The sequence below is a fragment of the Lonchura striata genome, chromosome 1A (genome assembly GCF_050655825.1).
Source record: "Lonchura striata isolate lonStrDom1 chromosome 1A, ASM5065582v1, whole genome shotgun sequence".
Taxonomy (NCBI): Eukaryota; Metazoa; Chordata; class Aves; order Passeriformes; family Estrildidae; genus Lonchura; species Lonchura striata.
Window position 1 is genome coordinate 6,966,761 of NC_140741.1, and position 15,650 is coordinate 6,982,410.

General features: G+C 44.0%; 1 protein-coding gene across 3 annotated transcripts in view; it reads left to right on the top strand.

Annotated features, from left to right (window-relative positions):
• IRAG2 (inositol 1,4,5-triphosphate receptor associated 2) overlaps positions 1-15,650 on the top strand; it is a 36,380-nt gene that overhangs the window by 19,933 nt on the left and 797 nt on the right. Inside the window, exons 20-39 of one of the 3 annotated variants that reach the window (XM_085568855.1) lie at positions 340-401; positions 1,347-1,412; positions 2,195-2,303; positions 3,321-3,468; positions 4,243-4,324; positions 7,689-7,735; positions 7,818-7,882; positions 7,982-8,098; positions 9,523-9,605; positions 9,729-9,801; positions 10,519-10,573; positions 10,658-10,685; positions 11,233-11,373; positions 11,767-11,901; positions 12,645-12,792; positions 13,735-13,778; positions 14,372-14,449; positions 14,558-14,622; positions 15,063-15,164; positions 15,303-15,407. In XM_085568855.1, the coding sequence (XP_085424981.1) occupies positions 340-401; positions 1,347-1,412; positions 2,195-2,303; positions 3,321-3,468; positions 4,243-4,324; positions 7,689-7,735; positions 7,818-7,882; positions 7,982-8,098; positions 9,523-9,605; positions 9,729-9,801; positions 10,519-10,573; positions 10,658-10,685; positions 11,233-11,373; positions 11,767-11,901; positions 12,645-12,792; positions 13,735-13,778; positions 14,372-14,449; positions 14,558-14,622; positions 15,063-15,164; positions 15,303-15,407 (1,753 nt within the window). The remainder of the gene's footprint in view (positions 1-339; positions 402-1,346; positions 1,413-2,194; positions 2,304-3,320; positions 3,469-4,242; positions 4,325-7,688; positions 7,736-7,817; positions 7,883-7,981; positions 8,099-9,522; positions 9,606-9,728; positions 9,802-10,518; positions 10,574-10,657; positions 10,686-11,232; positions 11,374-11,766; positions 11,902-12,644; positions 12,793-13,734; positions 13,779-14,371; positions 14,450-14,557; positions 14,623-15,062; positions 15,165-15,302; positions 15,408-15,650) is intronic. The other 2 variants (XM_077783187.2, XM_085568854.1) reach the window with 2 other exon arrangements.

The window sequence follows — 15,650 nt, forward strand, 5'->3', positions numbered from 1 at the left end:
TGCTTCTTAATACAAAGCCCATGGACTTTACAACTTCTGTACAGGATGTCAGGTGGAAAGGCCAAATATTCCTCTTCCCCTAATCTGCAAATGAAGGATCTGTTTCCACAGGGAGCTGTGGCATCCTATCACTAACAATGTGGGGAAGCATTGCCCTTGATCTGCAGGTGAAGATGTCCAGTGTTTTCTCTTTCCTTTGAAAAAGCTGCTTCAGGCTTAACCAGACTAATGCAAACTACAATAAGTTCTGACAAGGAGTAGCTAGAGATGCTGTGACATCGGGTTGCTTGCTACCAAGTTGTTAGGAGCCCTCTTAGACTTGTAAATGTCTCTTCATAGCAACTGCTAATGCCCTGAGATGGGAACTGCTGCAGAGGCGACTCTGTGAATTGCTGTGCCAGGTATGGTGCTGGGAGCAGGAAAGGTGGATTTGCACAGGAAGGGCTCTGGTGGAAGGACAGCACAGCTGAGACCAGCTGCAAACAATTTGGCAGCCCCTGGTATCTTTTCTAGCACGTGCCTAAGCTGCATGTACAAATCTGCACGTAATTTTCCTTATTCAGCATTCTGGGAAAATGTGTCGGGACTTAAAGGTGTGGTGTTGGTCTGCGCTGTGAGAATTCTTGGTGATCCTGTCAAAAGGAACTGAAGGAAGCCTTCCCTGATCCACTGGTGTGATTTTTTTTTTTTTTTTTTTTTTTTTTTTTTTTTTTTGTCCCACAGCCAGCCCTCACTTCTGCAGACAGGCTTGAAAACAAATGTTTAAAATCTCCTAATTTTTCCAGTATCCAGACATGGGAATAGGCAGTGAAACAGTTATTAATTTTGTGGCTCTCTGTGGAGAAATACATTGGAAATTACATAACTGTGGAGTCTTTGCTTTGAATACAATTACTTACTTCAACTTTGAGAGGGGGTGGAGGAAGAAACACTGTGGAGACACTTTTTTCCTAACTGGTTCTAGTAAGGAATGCTACAGCTCAGGATCTGAGTGCTCTGGATTCAACACAGACCAACAAGGTGTTTAAAAGGCTGAAGGTCCTGAAATGTCCCCTAGGCTGTGACAGGGGCATCAGAGAGTCAAACCTGGGCTGTCTGCATGTGAATAAAACTTATGTTTGTACATAAGGGTCTGCAGAATTAAAGGCTGGAAGCAGCAAGGGGAAACAGCTGCAGAGTTTTGCAGTTGCAGTTTTGCAATTGTGAGCTGCAAGTAGTTCACTTGGAAAGATAAAGTTGTGTTTTGCTTACAATCAGTGGTGTAGTGCTCCTTCTCCTTTTTTTTTTTTTCTTTTGTTATTTTTCTTTCCTTACCTGCCTGCCTTAAACTCTCTCTATTACAACAGTGCTGTGCAGAGTTAGAATCTGACTACGCTCTGCTGCCCACATTAGCTGAGCATGTAAAAGGGAAGGTAAGTGTGCTTGCTGGGATCATTGCTGAGCCTGTTCAAATGGGATGCTGGCTTTATTTGGGTGGGGGTTTTTCCCTTCATCACCTCAGAGAAATACATAATGTTTCTAATGAGAAACTTCGATGGGTTAAACATTCAGTAAAAGTAATCTAAGATCAATATCTGTGTATAGGCATGCAGGTGTTTACATGTGTACAAAAGCCTATTCCAAACCTTTTTGTGAAGCCAGGGTTCCACTGCCTCTGAAGCACAACCCAGATATGTGATAAAGGGCTTTTTGAGAAAGATCAGAGTCTGAAGATGGCACTACTTCCAATTTCTTTTCCATTTTTCATTGTTTAAGCAACATTAGGTCAAAATTAGCTGTGCACATGTTGCTTCAGAAGTTGTCTCAGATGCCATCTTCAGATGACACCTCTTGGCTTGGCTGAAATAGTGTGATTAGGATTTTTTGCTTTTTACCCCCTTCACAGGGTTTGAGTGGCTGCTTTGGTTCTCCTCTCAGGCTCATCTTGCCTGGTTTTAGAGGATTTTTTTCCAGACCTAGCTTGAGCCAACACATTTTGTTGCAAGCTTAAAGTTTCATTATCCTGCCTCTTCCTGTAACTGTTCTGCTCATTAAAGATATGAGCTCTTCTGCTTTTCTAGACAAAAAAGCCACAGAAGATGTATTTGTGTAACTGTTGGTGTTACATTATGCAGATGCCTGTGTGTGGGGGGAGTTGGTGGCATTAATGTATTCAGTGTGGTGGAACAGCAGCACTTGTTATTTTTTCAATTAGCAGCTCCATTGCTCCAAAAGACCATGGAATGAAGGACCTACCTGGTACTCCAACCTTCCCTGGGCACTGCCCTTGGGTGTTTCACACTGGCACAGCTCCCCTCTGCTAGGTAAGACCTGGTAGTGTTGGACATTTGTCTTTCACCTGAAATACAGAAAGAGTCAGCAGAATAGTCTCAGTAGTGCGGAGTGTGCTGTTAGGGTGTGGAAAATCTGTTGTGGGCTTTAACCTATTTCTGCAGGTAATCCAGAAATCTGAACCATGATTACCGTGCTTGCAATGAAGGGCCTGAAGAGGTGACTGTCTGTCAACCTGACAGACAATTCCCAAAATCTTCAGGAACTATTGGTATAAATCATAGATCCAAGTATATACCTGTGAGGATGCTTGTCAGTCTGGACCCAGAGGGTGTGAGTGCTGTTCTTTCCATTCCCTCTGGCTGGCACATCTGACATGTCCTGCTCCTTGATTGCTGAGCTGAGGGCAGTCCTGGTTTAACAACCTGAGCAGTAACAGAGCTACTGAGAATAAAATAAAAGTGAGAGAATGGTTTGGGGAGGGAGTTTAAAGATCAGCTAATTCCATCCCCCTGTCATGGGCAGGGACATCTTCCACTATCCCAGCTTGCTCTGAGCCACATCCAACCTGGCCTTGGACACTGCCAGGGATCCAGGGGCAGCCACAGCTGCTCTGGGCAACCTGTGCCAGTGTCCACTCAGCCTTCTCAAATGCAGGGTGCTGCATTTGGGATCTCACATGCAAGCATTTCTCCCGGCAGTGAACTGGTACCACACAGAGCCTCTCATCACACAGACTATAAATGTTCAGGTGTAATTCCAGGCCTTATTGATGGGAATGGAAGCAAATCTATCTTGGCTGCACATACTCTTATTCAGAGCATTCTGCTGCTCTGAGAGGGTTGTTTCAGTTGGCCAAACTCTCCATCTACACAACAAGTTGAGGCCACACAACCGAACCCATTCTTACCAAGATAGAAGTTGCCTTATTATAAATCTGCTTGGTTGGTCTGCCTTTTGATTATTTTAGAGTTAGCCAAAAAACTGACTTGTAACTAACTCTGACTTGGCCAAGGACCACCTCTCTTCATGCGTGTCCTTTTTAACAGATGCTCTGACCTTGGAGACCTCCTGCCCAAGTAACCCTTCTGGGCACAGCTGGAACCAGCCTTGCAGGAACAGCTCTGGCAGCTGCACCTTGGAGAGGTATGATGTGGGACTCATGTCCAGGTCAGATGTGACATCGGGAGGATGCAGGTAAGATGGCATAATAACCTTTTTGGGGTGAAAGGGGGAAGAGTCAACCCAGCAGATTCCATGTGCTGGGTTCAGCTGCAGGGCTGTCCCTTAGAGGGAGTGCTGGATACCCGGTGATCAGCCCATGAGGATCCAGGGCAGCACTTTGCTTCTATTCACAGGTACCAGAGTTCTTTACTGGAACTGCTGGTAACCAGCCAAATACAGTGATGGGGTTTCCATTTCATGCTGGAGAACTGAGACATAATTTAGGCATTCTTTTATATTGTCCATGTTTAACTCACAATTGACATTCTCATTATCCATTATTCCCAAAATCCTCTTGGCTTTGAGGAGTCACTTTTCTTTTACCAGAGCTTAGAGCAGGAATTCTGGGGTCCTTTCCCATCAAGCTGCCTCCTTAGATCTTTAAGATAGAGATTGAACTGCTTGAGATTATGAAAGCTGAAGTGAATTGCAGTGAATATTTTAAAAGATGAGGATGTTCCTGAAGGTGCAGAAGCAGGCAGTCTGCAGCAAGAGACTCAGCAGCTCTCAAAGCTTTTGTCACTGGTTTTCTGTAGAATAGTGCAGTGTGGAGGAGGTTGGGAAAAGGACTGGTGGTGGTTCTTCTGCTCGGGGGAGGAGGGATTGATGTTGATGAATTTGTCTCTCCCTGAGACACCAGCTGACTGACTGCACAGAGTGTGGTGACTTCAGTTATGTGCTTCAGGAAAATGGGCACTCTATCTCTCTGTTGTTTGGGCAATATGCAAATAAAGCCTGTGTTGCCAGGTGGAAAATATGCTCTGCTGATGACTACACTGATGCAGACCTTCCTGTTTCCATTACAATGATGGACTCTTCACTTGCTGAGGTGAGTGCTGGCTCTGATGCCTGAAACGTGGTTTCGAACAGGCTTGAGCATTTTGTGCCTTGCTCAGACCCAGGTGCAGATGGCTCAGCTAGAAATCAGCACTGCTCCACAGTAGATGGAGCTGGCACCAGTCAACAGGGTGCTGTGGGGGGTGTTCCCTTCTGTTTGGACATGTTTCTGCAATACCTTGGTTATAAAACTAAGTGTCTTGATGTTTATGTGCAACTGGGTCATGCTTTTAGCAGTGGAGTGTTTTAAATGTGGTTTCAAGGCTGGAGACAGTGCTGGTTCTGCAGTAACAATTGGTTCTGCCAGGGAAGAACTGAGTGTTTTCACTCTTACTCCACTTGCAAGGAGCCACAGGATGCTTCAGCTGGGAGTACTGCCTTTCTTTGCACTTTCTCCCACGGGCACCATGTAACAGCTGAAAAATGCCATCTTTGCTGTAGGAGAGCTTTCCTTCAGCTGCTGTACTCAGCAACGCCTTCACTGCTGCCCTGAATCCTGCACCTACCGCTTGAGCTGCAGTTTCCTTGGGGCAGCAGCAAGAGAAGCTGCAGCTCAGCACACCTGAGCTGTGCCTCAGTCCTCACTATTGAAATCTAGACCTCAGCTCCACCACACAGGGCTCCCAATGAGCTTTATGAACTCCTCTGTTGGTGGGGATGGTGGAAGAATATTGTTCACAGGTTTCTGTGAACCTGGAAATAACGTTTTGGGACTAAAGTGCAGCCAGCCTCAGGGTGACCCTGTCTGGTGTATGGTACCTGTGAGTACAACGTGGTCTGGTTGTAGTGGTAAATCAAAGCAGAAAGTGTAGTGTGGGTAGAAAAGTAAGAGTGCTGGGGACACTGTGGTTTCAGCACAGTGGGGTAGAGCAGGTGAAGAACTCCCAGTTTGTGCTGCTACTACTTAAGTGTCCTTAAAAAGGATCATCTCAAGGGTTCCTACTTCATCCAGTCCTTCTGGAAAGTCAGAGCTGTGCAAAGGTCTGTGCAACCCATGTGCTTTGCTGCCCTGGGGCTCTCTGTAGTTTCAGCTGGGCTCAAAAATGTCATTTTCCATTCTTGTTTCCACTTTGTAGTATAAGCCTTGTACATGAACGTTCTAAAGGGGGAAATGAAAATGTTAAAGCTTGCCCCAGAGAAAAGGCAAAGGGACTGTGCCCAGTATCTGTTCTAAACACTGGCACGTAGGGAATTTTAATATCCTTGTTCAATACAAAAAGTCTCCCTAGTTTTCTTTGGAGTTTTATTACTCTGCAGTTGCAGATATATTTGAGAGCCAAGTGAAGCTCGGGCTTTTTGTTCAGCTTTATAAATGTGGAAGTCATACCAGAGTTTGAAAACCAAACAGGTCTTCCAAATGTTAGTGATTGTTTGGGAGGAGTTATATCAGACTGTGGCCAGAATTCATGGGCTGAGATAGAGAACCCTTGCATTATTATGCTAATCAGAGGGATGGAGGTGGGAAAAGTGATTAGAGATGGGCTTCAGGATCTTCTTTGGCTTTTCTTCCTCATTCAAGGACTGTGCCATTCTCCAGTGCCCTGTGTAAACAGATTTTACTGTGAGGGTGCTGAGGCTCTGGCACTGGCTGCCCCATCCCTGGAAGTGTCCAAGGCCAGGTTGCATATTGGTCTGAGCAGCCTGAGATAGTGGAAGATGTCCCTTCCAGTGGTTGGAACTTTGATCTTTCAAGTCCCTTCCAACCCAAACCATTGTGTGATTATAGTTTACTAAGAAATCTAGAATGTGGTGCTTCTCTTTAATTGGGTTTTTTTTTTTCCCCTTTATGTGGACTCCATTGGAGTGTACAATCCTGGTATCCAGCTTAGGGTTCTAAAAAACTGAATTGAGTGTTTTCTTTCGTTGCAAACAGAAACCACTGACCATGTGCCCATCTGGGCAGGGACAGGTAATGTAGCATAATGTATCATTTCAATCAGATCTAGGTGGTTCAAGGGCTTTTCTGTGCACTTGGGTGCTGTGTGTTAGTTTTAAAAGCCCTTTAGATTTCTTTTCTTTCCAACACGATGGTATTCTCCTGCCCCAGTAGTTCTGCAGACCCAATGTCCTGAACAAGGCAAATGCTTTGCTGAACTTCCTCTGACTTCTGAGAGAATTCAAATAACAATAATAAAAATAGCCTGAATTTGCATTAGGGGAAGCATCCACCTGGCTGGGCCAGGGCTGTGCAAGAGCAGCCCAGCTCTGACAGGGCAGGGAGGGAAAAGGCATTTGCTGATGCTGGGAGCAGCTGGCCGCTCTTAAGAGTGACCAGGGCCCTTGGATGCCTCCTGTTCTCATTTGCTGGGTTTCCTCTGAGGGCATTTAAGGGGGAAGGAAAGATACCAGAACACAGGCAATCACTTGCTGATGTGGTTTTTCTGCTGTTTCTCCACACACACACTTCAGTTGTGTTCTTGGGTGCTTGCTGTGTAGGGAGCTATCTGGCCTTGTTCCTCCTCCTCTTGGAGAGAGGAGTGGGTTTGGGCTGGTTTTGTTTTCTATTCAGCAATTTTCTTCAACAGTGGGTGTAATTCAGCACAAGTCAATACCAAGTTAACCCTTTAAACCTCATCATTTCACCCATAAAGAGAGACCAGCCCAACAACTGAATGAGCAAGATGGAGCTTTCCAGGGTGAAATGCAGAAGAGGGATATTGCATATATAGAACTTCCCTCTAAATTAAAAGCCTCAAGAGGATATTGGTTTTGTCTGTGATGTGATAAGACTCGGGTCCAAAACCACACTGTGGCAGCTAGAGGAACATGAGCAAAACTGCCAGCTTTTAATTGCTTTGTTCCTCTGCTGTTTGCACTCCAGGGAGGCTTGAGGCCTCTGAAGGGGCTGGGTAATTGTTATGTATTGTTTATTGTAAAACTAGATCACTTCAGAGGCGGTCACTAAGACACACAACACAGCACACAAGTTTGCTGTGATCTGGACCACCTGCTTGCTCATGCTGTGACTATTGGCACTTTTATTTACCCAATGAATCTGATCCCTACAGCCAAGTGAAGATCTGTGCACCTCGTTTGTAGGTTTTGAGCTCCAGGCCTTGAAAATGGATCTCTCCTGAGGCACAGAGTTAAGATGGAGCAGTGGTGGTGCACTAACACGTTTGTTGGTCATTGAAGATGTGAGCTAGGAGCAAACCATGGAGTCAGGAACCAAAACACATCTCTGAGTTTGGCATTCCTGAGATGGCTTTAGACTAGTGGGTGAATCTGTGAACTTGCCAGCTAGCTCTTCACTGCTGGAATAGTTTAGGCACAGCTGGGAAAATTAAAGTTTTGACATACTAGTTTTATACTGGCAGTTATCATTCTGGTGCTAACTCTTTTCTCTCTTTCTGAAGATTGACTGTGAGGAGTCAACACCACCAGCCACGCTGATCCCATCCAGGTCAGGGCTTGTGCAAGATTTAAAAGCCTTTATCGAGGTCTGTGTCATGTGATGAGTATCTGAAAGGGTTTTGTTTTGGCAGTGATCACTTAACATCAGCCCCAGAAGCTCTTGCATCCTCAGTGGCAAGCACAGCACCCGTACCAGGTGAGTCCTTAACCTGGGGCTCTGGAAATCCTGGATGTGCCCAGGTCTGTGTGTTTACTGAACAATAAAAGCTGTGTTTTCTGCTGTCTGGTGTTGCAGGTTGCCTTGTTATGGAGGAAAGATCATCCAAGGGCTTACATGAGCGAGGGGAAGATGTGCCAACTTCCATGACAAAAGAGACAAACAGCAATAAGGACCCAGCTGCTCCTGTGTCAGGTACTGTGGCTGCTGCACTGCCTGCCACTCACCCACTGAGGAAATTGTTTGCTTCCAGCACATCTTTGAAGTGAGGAAGCTGAGTAAGAGCAACAATGTGAGAATTTAGGTTTTTGCAAGTGTTTTCACCTGCCAGCGCTCTCAAGCCTCCCTGAAGTGGAGTAGGAATAAAGTTTTTTTACCCCCCCTTACCACAGCACTGCAGGCAAGGGAGCATGAAACAACTTGGTGAGATCTTGGGGCTTGCTCAGCTGGCAAAACAGTGAGTGGATACAAAATCCCAAACCATTTTGACAGGAGAAAAGATGTTTTTATGCATTTAAACAGTTATTTAGTTTGAGAGTGGCACTAAGCACTTTCCTCTCTTTCAAGGCTGTTGCACAAGAAGCTGGGATGGGTCAAGAGGAGAGATGAGGGTAGAGAGATTTGAGTATTGTTCTGTCTATGCTAGAGCCACCAGATTCTTACCAGCTCTGATGGCTTTCTTCCACTGAACAACTATAAAACCAAAACTGGAGCATGTATATACACTGTATTTAGGCTGTTTTTGTGAAGTTGAGCTGAATAAGCAGCACAGAATACCTGTGCATGCTTGTTTGGAATATTTTTTTAATCTTTACCTCAATATAAGACTACAGTTCTTGTTTGGTTTTGTTTCTTTCCTCAGTACTATCTTCCTGAAATCTAATTCTGTCCCTTCATTTAAAAGTATTTTCTTTCCACTAATTTCCCTCTACTATTAATTTTCATGCATGGTCCAGGTGCCTTTGGCTAAGAGGAAGCAGATATGCAGAACAAATTTAAAGATATTTCAGTAGCTTTAAAGTCTGAGAATTCAGCTACCTGTGCACATGTCTGAAAAAACTGTTCCTAATATTAGAACTGATACATCTCCCCTTGCAGGCTTCAGACTTAAAGCTGGAGTTTTTCTGGTTTTGTTTTTTTTTTTTTTTTCCCTGTGCCATTTCTTTGGCTCACAGCTGTGTGTGACTGCATAAACAGGAGAAAACAAAATATTCTAGATATTTTTAAAGGTATAAATACTAATTAAAAGCTGCCTCTTTAAACAGCAAACATACCAACAACAAAAAAAAACCCCTCCATGCTGGTAGGAAAATAATAAAATTTATTTATCCAAGGGAATATTACTGTAACTCTTGCATCTTCAACTACATGAAGTACATTGTGTTCTCAGCTGTAGACATATAACGCTTCTTATGGGGATTTTTTCCAATCATAGTTATCATCACACTACTTCCTCTGTGTCTTTATAGTGTTCTCTGCTGCCTCTTTTTCTCAGTGGTCTTTCATGGCATTTGGTGCAGTTTTTTAGCTCAGTTAGCCCGTGGCTAAAATGGTGGGTGTTGGAAGCTGGGTGTATTTTCTTAATCGTTACATTTGGATTTGGGAATGATTCTCCACAGGACCAAGTCAGATGAAGAAGGAATCCAGCCTGGCCATGGAAGAACACAAGCCTGTGTTGGAAAATGTTTCCAAGCAAGACCCGGTAAGAGTGCTGGTGACAGTGACAAGCCCAGCTGGCTTGGCTGAGCAGTGACAAAGGAGGGGACATCCCCTCCAGGGCTGGTGTGGCTGCTCCCTCGCTGTACCTCCTCTGCTGTGCTTTTAGGAAGTGGACCAGGAAAAGAAAAATAATAAAGAGTGGAGTGAGGAAGCTCCAGCTGTGGTTCCCAGCAGGAAAGGTAAGGGGGTTTTGTTGAACACCTTCATATTACTGGACCACAAGCTGAGTCCAGAGTTGTGTGGAGAGGTGCAGGGAGCTGCCTGTCCCACACCAAGCATGATCAGGGGGGCTTTCATTTAAGGGCTTGGTACCTGCAGTTGAAGATCAAAATGAAGAGAAGAGCAGTGGTGTCATGAAAATTCTACTCTTATTTCTGCAGATACTAATCTAACCAGTTCCACATTCTTAGCTGCAAAGGAGTTGGAGTATTTGAAACAGTTCTGGCACTCCTGTTCTCCCCAGAGATTTGTAAAAGAAGCATCTCTGTGCTATCCATGATATGGATGAGCAGGATGTTGTTTCTCCTTAGACACACTCTTCAAATCACCCCCTCTTTTGCCTTTGGAGATCATTAAATGCTGGTGAGGTAGTATAATATACAAATTGCATACCATCCTAAAGCAAAAACCTGCCATTGACCATTTCTGTGCTAATAAGATGACAGCTGAAGTGCCCTGAACATCTGACTTTTGAGGCTTTGTACAAGTGGTAGTGCTGTGGTGCCTCACAACAAATAGAACCTGAGGCACACAAGTTCTTTTCAGTGGTGAAAGCTTAACACTGGAAATCTTGACGGGGGGCTTCTGTGGAAGCTTAAAAGACTCTGATAGGTTGGTTTGGGGAGGCTATATTTTCACTTTGGTCTGAAAATTGGGTTTTTTGTCTCTGTTCTCAGGGAGTTCACCAACTGCAGGTGGCATTAAAGGAGATAAAACCAAGCAAAATGAGCTGTAAGTGCTTTGACTTAGTGATCACCTGCAGGTGTAAATTTAAAGCCACAGTCTTACCCATGGTTCTTTTTTCTTCTCTTACAGTGACTCCCAAAATGAGAAGGAAGTGGAGGTAAGTCTCAACTGCTTGTATCCTGAAGTATTTCAGATATCAGATCTTGTAGATAAACTCTGATTAATATCTTCTCCTATGTAAAAGAATGATCCAGCTTCAACTGGATGTATTTCTGTAGGCTAACTTCTGAACTCTCTTTCCAAGCCTAATGGAAATTTTTGCAAGAGATGGGATGGAGAAAGGTAGAAATCTGTAAAATTGAACAAAGACCTGTCACTACTGTGACATTTGTTTGCAAGCTTGAAGGAGCATAGCTGTGACCTCCTCCCAGGCAGAATGTACTGATTTAAGACAGTTTTGTCAAAAGGCACAGATGGCACAGTGTGCTGCCAGGATGTCACCTCTCCTGGCTGCAGAGCATTCCCACCATCACTACAGATGGGAAGACCTGCTTTAAGGAAGTGGGTCATGTGCACTTATTCTCCTGTATCTCTCCTAAACTTTGGTCACAGGGTATAGCCCCAAATATCATATCAGTGTCCAAATCTACTTAAACTTCTGCATTATTTGGATTCCTCAGAATTTTTTTCTTCTCCCACAACAGGCTGAATTTCTGAGGCTGTCTTTAGGTTTTAAGTGTGACTTGTTTACCTTGGACAAAAGAGTGAAGCTTGAAGAGAGGTCCCGAGACCTGGCTGAAGAAAACTTGAAAAAGGAGATCACAAATGCTGTGAATATGTTAGAGGTCAGTATTGGCCAGGGCTGGTAGGGTGGATGGCATAAGTAGATGTGAGAGTCTCTCTTAAAACAGGGGGAATGTGTGCATGGGATACATGCTGAGCAAATATGAATGAAGTTCTGGAGCAATGCAATTGAAATACAAAAGATTACAAGGGATAACCTTGATCCAAATGCATTGTGTGCTCAGGTAGTGGAAAGTTTTTCTGTTGCACAAACATCTGATCTCTGCTTCAGCTGCTTTTATGCTCCAGTCTCTGCCCACTGGAGCTCTCTATCCAAGTTACACTGATTAAGGATGTTGATGTGGGCCTGAATGCAGCTCCTCAGTGTCATTGGCTCAACCCTTCATTCTCTGTTAGTAATTCACACCAGTTTTCTTACCAATGTGTGCTCTTAGGCATTAGTTCCTTTGTGTGAAGAAGATAACCAGGCACAGGAGATCATTAAGAAGCTGCAGAAAAGCCTGCAGTTCCTTAGCCAATACGCAGCTCGAGTTGCCAGCAGAGCAGAGATGTTGGGAGCTATTAATCAGGTAACACTTTCCATCTAAAAGTACTTTGTATAAACCTAAAACCTTCCAGTTGTGTCAGGATAGCCACATTTTCTTTCTGGGCTTATGCTTCCAGGACTGGATTTGGGAATCTGGTGTGTGTAACTGGTCAGGACAGCTTAGTCCTGGTCTTCTCTTCTCACTCTGTGTCCTTATAAGGAATCCCAGGCACTGAGAGCAGCTATGCTTCAGTAGTTATTGCACAAAAACCCACAGTAGAAATTAGGTACTGGTTGAAAAAAAAAAAAAACCATAATAAAGGCTTTTCAGCAGTGAGATGTACAAAAGGTGTGGTAACAATAGCCTTGATGCTGCAAAGGTTGTTCTGTGCCTTATGGAAAGGGCAGCTTATCAGCGAAATCTATGGAAAGTCACAAAGCCCTGCTCAAATGTTAGGTGTAGTTGTGTATAACACCCCAGAGCAGCACAAAAATTTGACTTGGTAATACCAGCAAATGCATCGTGGCAGCTGAGACTGTAGATCAGAGGAGATGATGATGGTGAGTTGTAAGTGCTTGTAAAGCTAAAGACTGATTTATTTAGTTTACGACAAGGGTGATCCCCAGAGAAATGAAACCTGTGTAGCATGTGCCAGGACAGGGGCTGTAGTGAAGCTTTGAAAGGGAGGATAAAAGTGAGATTAGCAGAGGAGAGCAGATGCTTAAGGGGGAAATCTCCAAAGATGAGGCAGTTCCTGAGAGCTGCTGCTTTCCCTGTTCCCTCAGGAGAGCCGGGTGAGCAAAGCTGTGGAGGTGATGATCCAGCACGTGGAGAACCTGAAGCGCATGTACGCCAAAGAACACGCCGAGCTCGAGGAGCTCAAGCAGGTCCTGCTCCAGAACGAGAGGTCCTTCAGCTCCCTTGGAGATAGAGGTAATCAAAAAAAGCCTCTTTCCCCTTGCTAGCACCTGCTTGACAAACTCTTATAGCTGCAGAATAGTTGTATAATCCCTCCACATCTTAGGTGATAGAATTATATGGTTGTTTTATCTCCCCTTCTAAAAAGCAGGGGGAGAAAATAGCCAACTATTAACACTATTCATATTATTATCAATATTAATAACTAACACTATTATTAAACACTATTAATATTAACACTATTCAGCTTTCTGAAGTTAAATTTGTACTTAAGCTGTCGTGGATCTTGGGGTGGGTGTGTGGGACCACTGCAAGTACACAGGAATGTCCTGGCTTGCAGCAAAGTGCATGGAGTGTGCTGGTGGCAATCTTATTCCTTGTGAGCAGTAGGTTTGGGTGCTTGTTCACAGTAGCTGTTTCTAATTAGCTGAGCTTTGGCTGCTTTCTACGGCTGCACCCTGCCCTTTTTTACATAGGAATTACAAACCCCTTGAGTGCAGGGGGCCTCTATTTTCCCTTCTACAAGCAGCCAGGTTTGCAGGCAGTGCTGTGCACTTGTACCTTTGTCAGAAGTATTAAATTCTTCTGAGAAATAGCATGTGTTTTTTAAATGCCAAAAAGGAAGTCTTCCACACCATAAAATCCTTGCAGGAGCCTTTTGAATTACAGTCCTGACTGTGAAAGACAGTTCTGTAACAGGACACTACCTCAATAATAGCATATATTTTATCATGGTGACAGAAGTTGATGCTTAGAGAGGATGGGTAATGTGTGAATATTACAACTTATTTAATGAAATAGGAAGCTTTTCCCTGAGACCTCATTTCTGATTTCTGAGAGTGCTTTGCTTAAATAAACACTGCAGAAAGTCAGACCTTAGGCTGCAAATTAGACTCACTGCACTCCTGTAAGCAGCAAGTTCCTCCTGCAAAGCTCTGATGTTTGATCTCTTCACAGATGAATCCATGAATAAGAAGCTACCAGGTCCTTTTAATTTTAAGGTAATGATCCTTACATGAAATTTCAAAATATAAGCATGTGTGTGTTTTTCTTTATGTGCTGGTGCTGTGCTTCATGCTTGACTTAGTGTTTTTCTGTCACAAATATGGGCTGGTGTCATCAAACATAAGAATCTACTTTTCAGGCACCCCACCAACCTTCTCAGAGGTCCCCCTTAGAAGATAAAGGTGAAATGGTTGGGCTCTCATTCACTGGTTAAGAAATATTGTTCATTTGTGGTTCTCTTAGAATTAAAGGAGGATTTAGCACAAAAATATGGGAGCAGCTCAAACTGAGTGTAGGAATTCCTCTGAGCAAGGTTAGGGGAATTTAGTTACCTTCAATGTTGGTGTTTTGCTGGAAGCTGTGCAGCCAGCCTCACTCAGGTGGGCAGAAATCACTTACTATGGAAAGAGGCTGCTTGAAAATCTGACTTGATTTGCACTTGAGATTGGATTCTTTGTGTGTCACTTCACACTAAGTGTCAGTGTCTTTTTTTAATACAGTTTGCACAAAACAGATGGTATTTTGTGTGCTCAGTGGGTAACCCAGTTGTGCCTTTGCTAAGAGCCAGTAATGCCTCTTATTTGTGTAGCCCTCGTCAGCCCTGCGGAGAGTTAGCATTGCAGCAGTGCCCAGGAGTGCTGGGAATGCAGGGATTGGGGTACCACTGGTAAGTGGGGACTGCTGGAGGGATGCTGAGGTGCTTCACCTCCCCAAATCTGGCAGGGATGAAGCATCAGAATGCCAGTGCAGTAAATGTGGCAAGTTTCTCCTCCAGGCCCAGTTCCATGAACCCGATGGGGATGAACGGAGTGACCGATTCAGCAGGAGATCAAGCAGTTGGTAAAGTCACCTGAGATTGTCTTTGAATGGGGGAAATATTTTTCAACTCTAACCATGCCTGTAGTAAGCAGTTTATGGAGCATCTTGGTGTATAATAATATTTAGGCTACACCTTTCAGATGAGTTTTATGTGCTATAATAGGTAAATGAGCCTTATGAGCTCACCTTTATTTATTGAGCATTGAGAGCTTTTAAAAAAAAAAATCCCTCAACTTTCTTGCTTTAGAACTAAAATCTAAAAAGTCTAAATATCTACAGTGCATGGGATGTGTAGTTTTGTTTGGGTCTTTTTTTTTTTTTTAATGATCCTAACTTCAAGCAATTAAATTTGTAAGTTATTTGTCTGAGGTCAACCAAATTATTAGGCTGCTGCTAAATTTCTGATTTTCTGCTCTCTATCTGCTGGGGTAAATCAGAAAAATTTGTTTAACACATGGCAGGGGCAGGCTAGGTGTGAAACAGAATGAGAAGCGTCCTTCGCTGCAGAGGTTCCTCAGCACCTATTCCTGGGCAGAGTATGAAGAGGAGCCTTTTGAAACCAAGTAAGTTCAGCAGCAGCCTCCTCCCAGGTGCACTGGTTTGGTTTTTAATGAGCTTTTAATTCACCACCGGGTCAGGGCTATAAAGCCAAGCTGTTGTGAATTTGGCAAAGCTTTGGAGCTGTTGATTCTTGTTTACAGGAACGAGCAGTTGGAATCACCTGCTGAAGTACAGGAACAACCAACTAGGAAGGAAAGTGTCTCTGAGAAAGGAAAATACCCACCCAAATGGACCCTGGAGTCAATGTAAGTTTCTTTCACAAGTTAAAGCCATGTTTGGGAGGTGCACATGGGAAGAGGGTTCAAACAAAAGGCCAGGACTTTCAGTGCTTTCTACGAGCAAGATTTCTTGCTGCTCTTGCAAGGCAGCTGTTGTGAATTCTCTTTAGAAGCAGTGTGAAGTACAGGGAGCATGGGTGGATGGGTGAGCTTATCAAGAATTTGCTTCCTTGTCTGTGTTTTAAGCACAGAACAGAAGCTCCCAAAAGA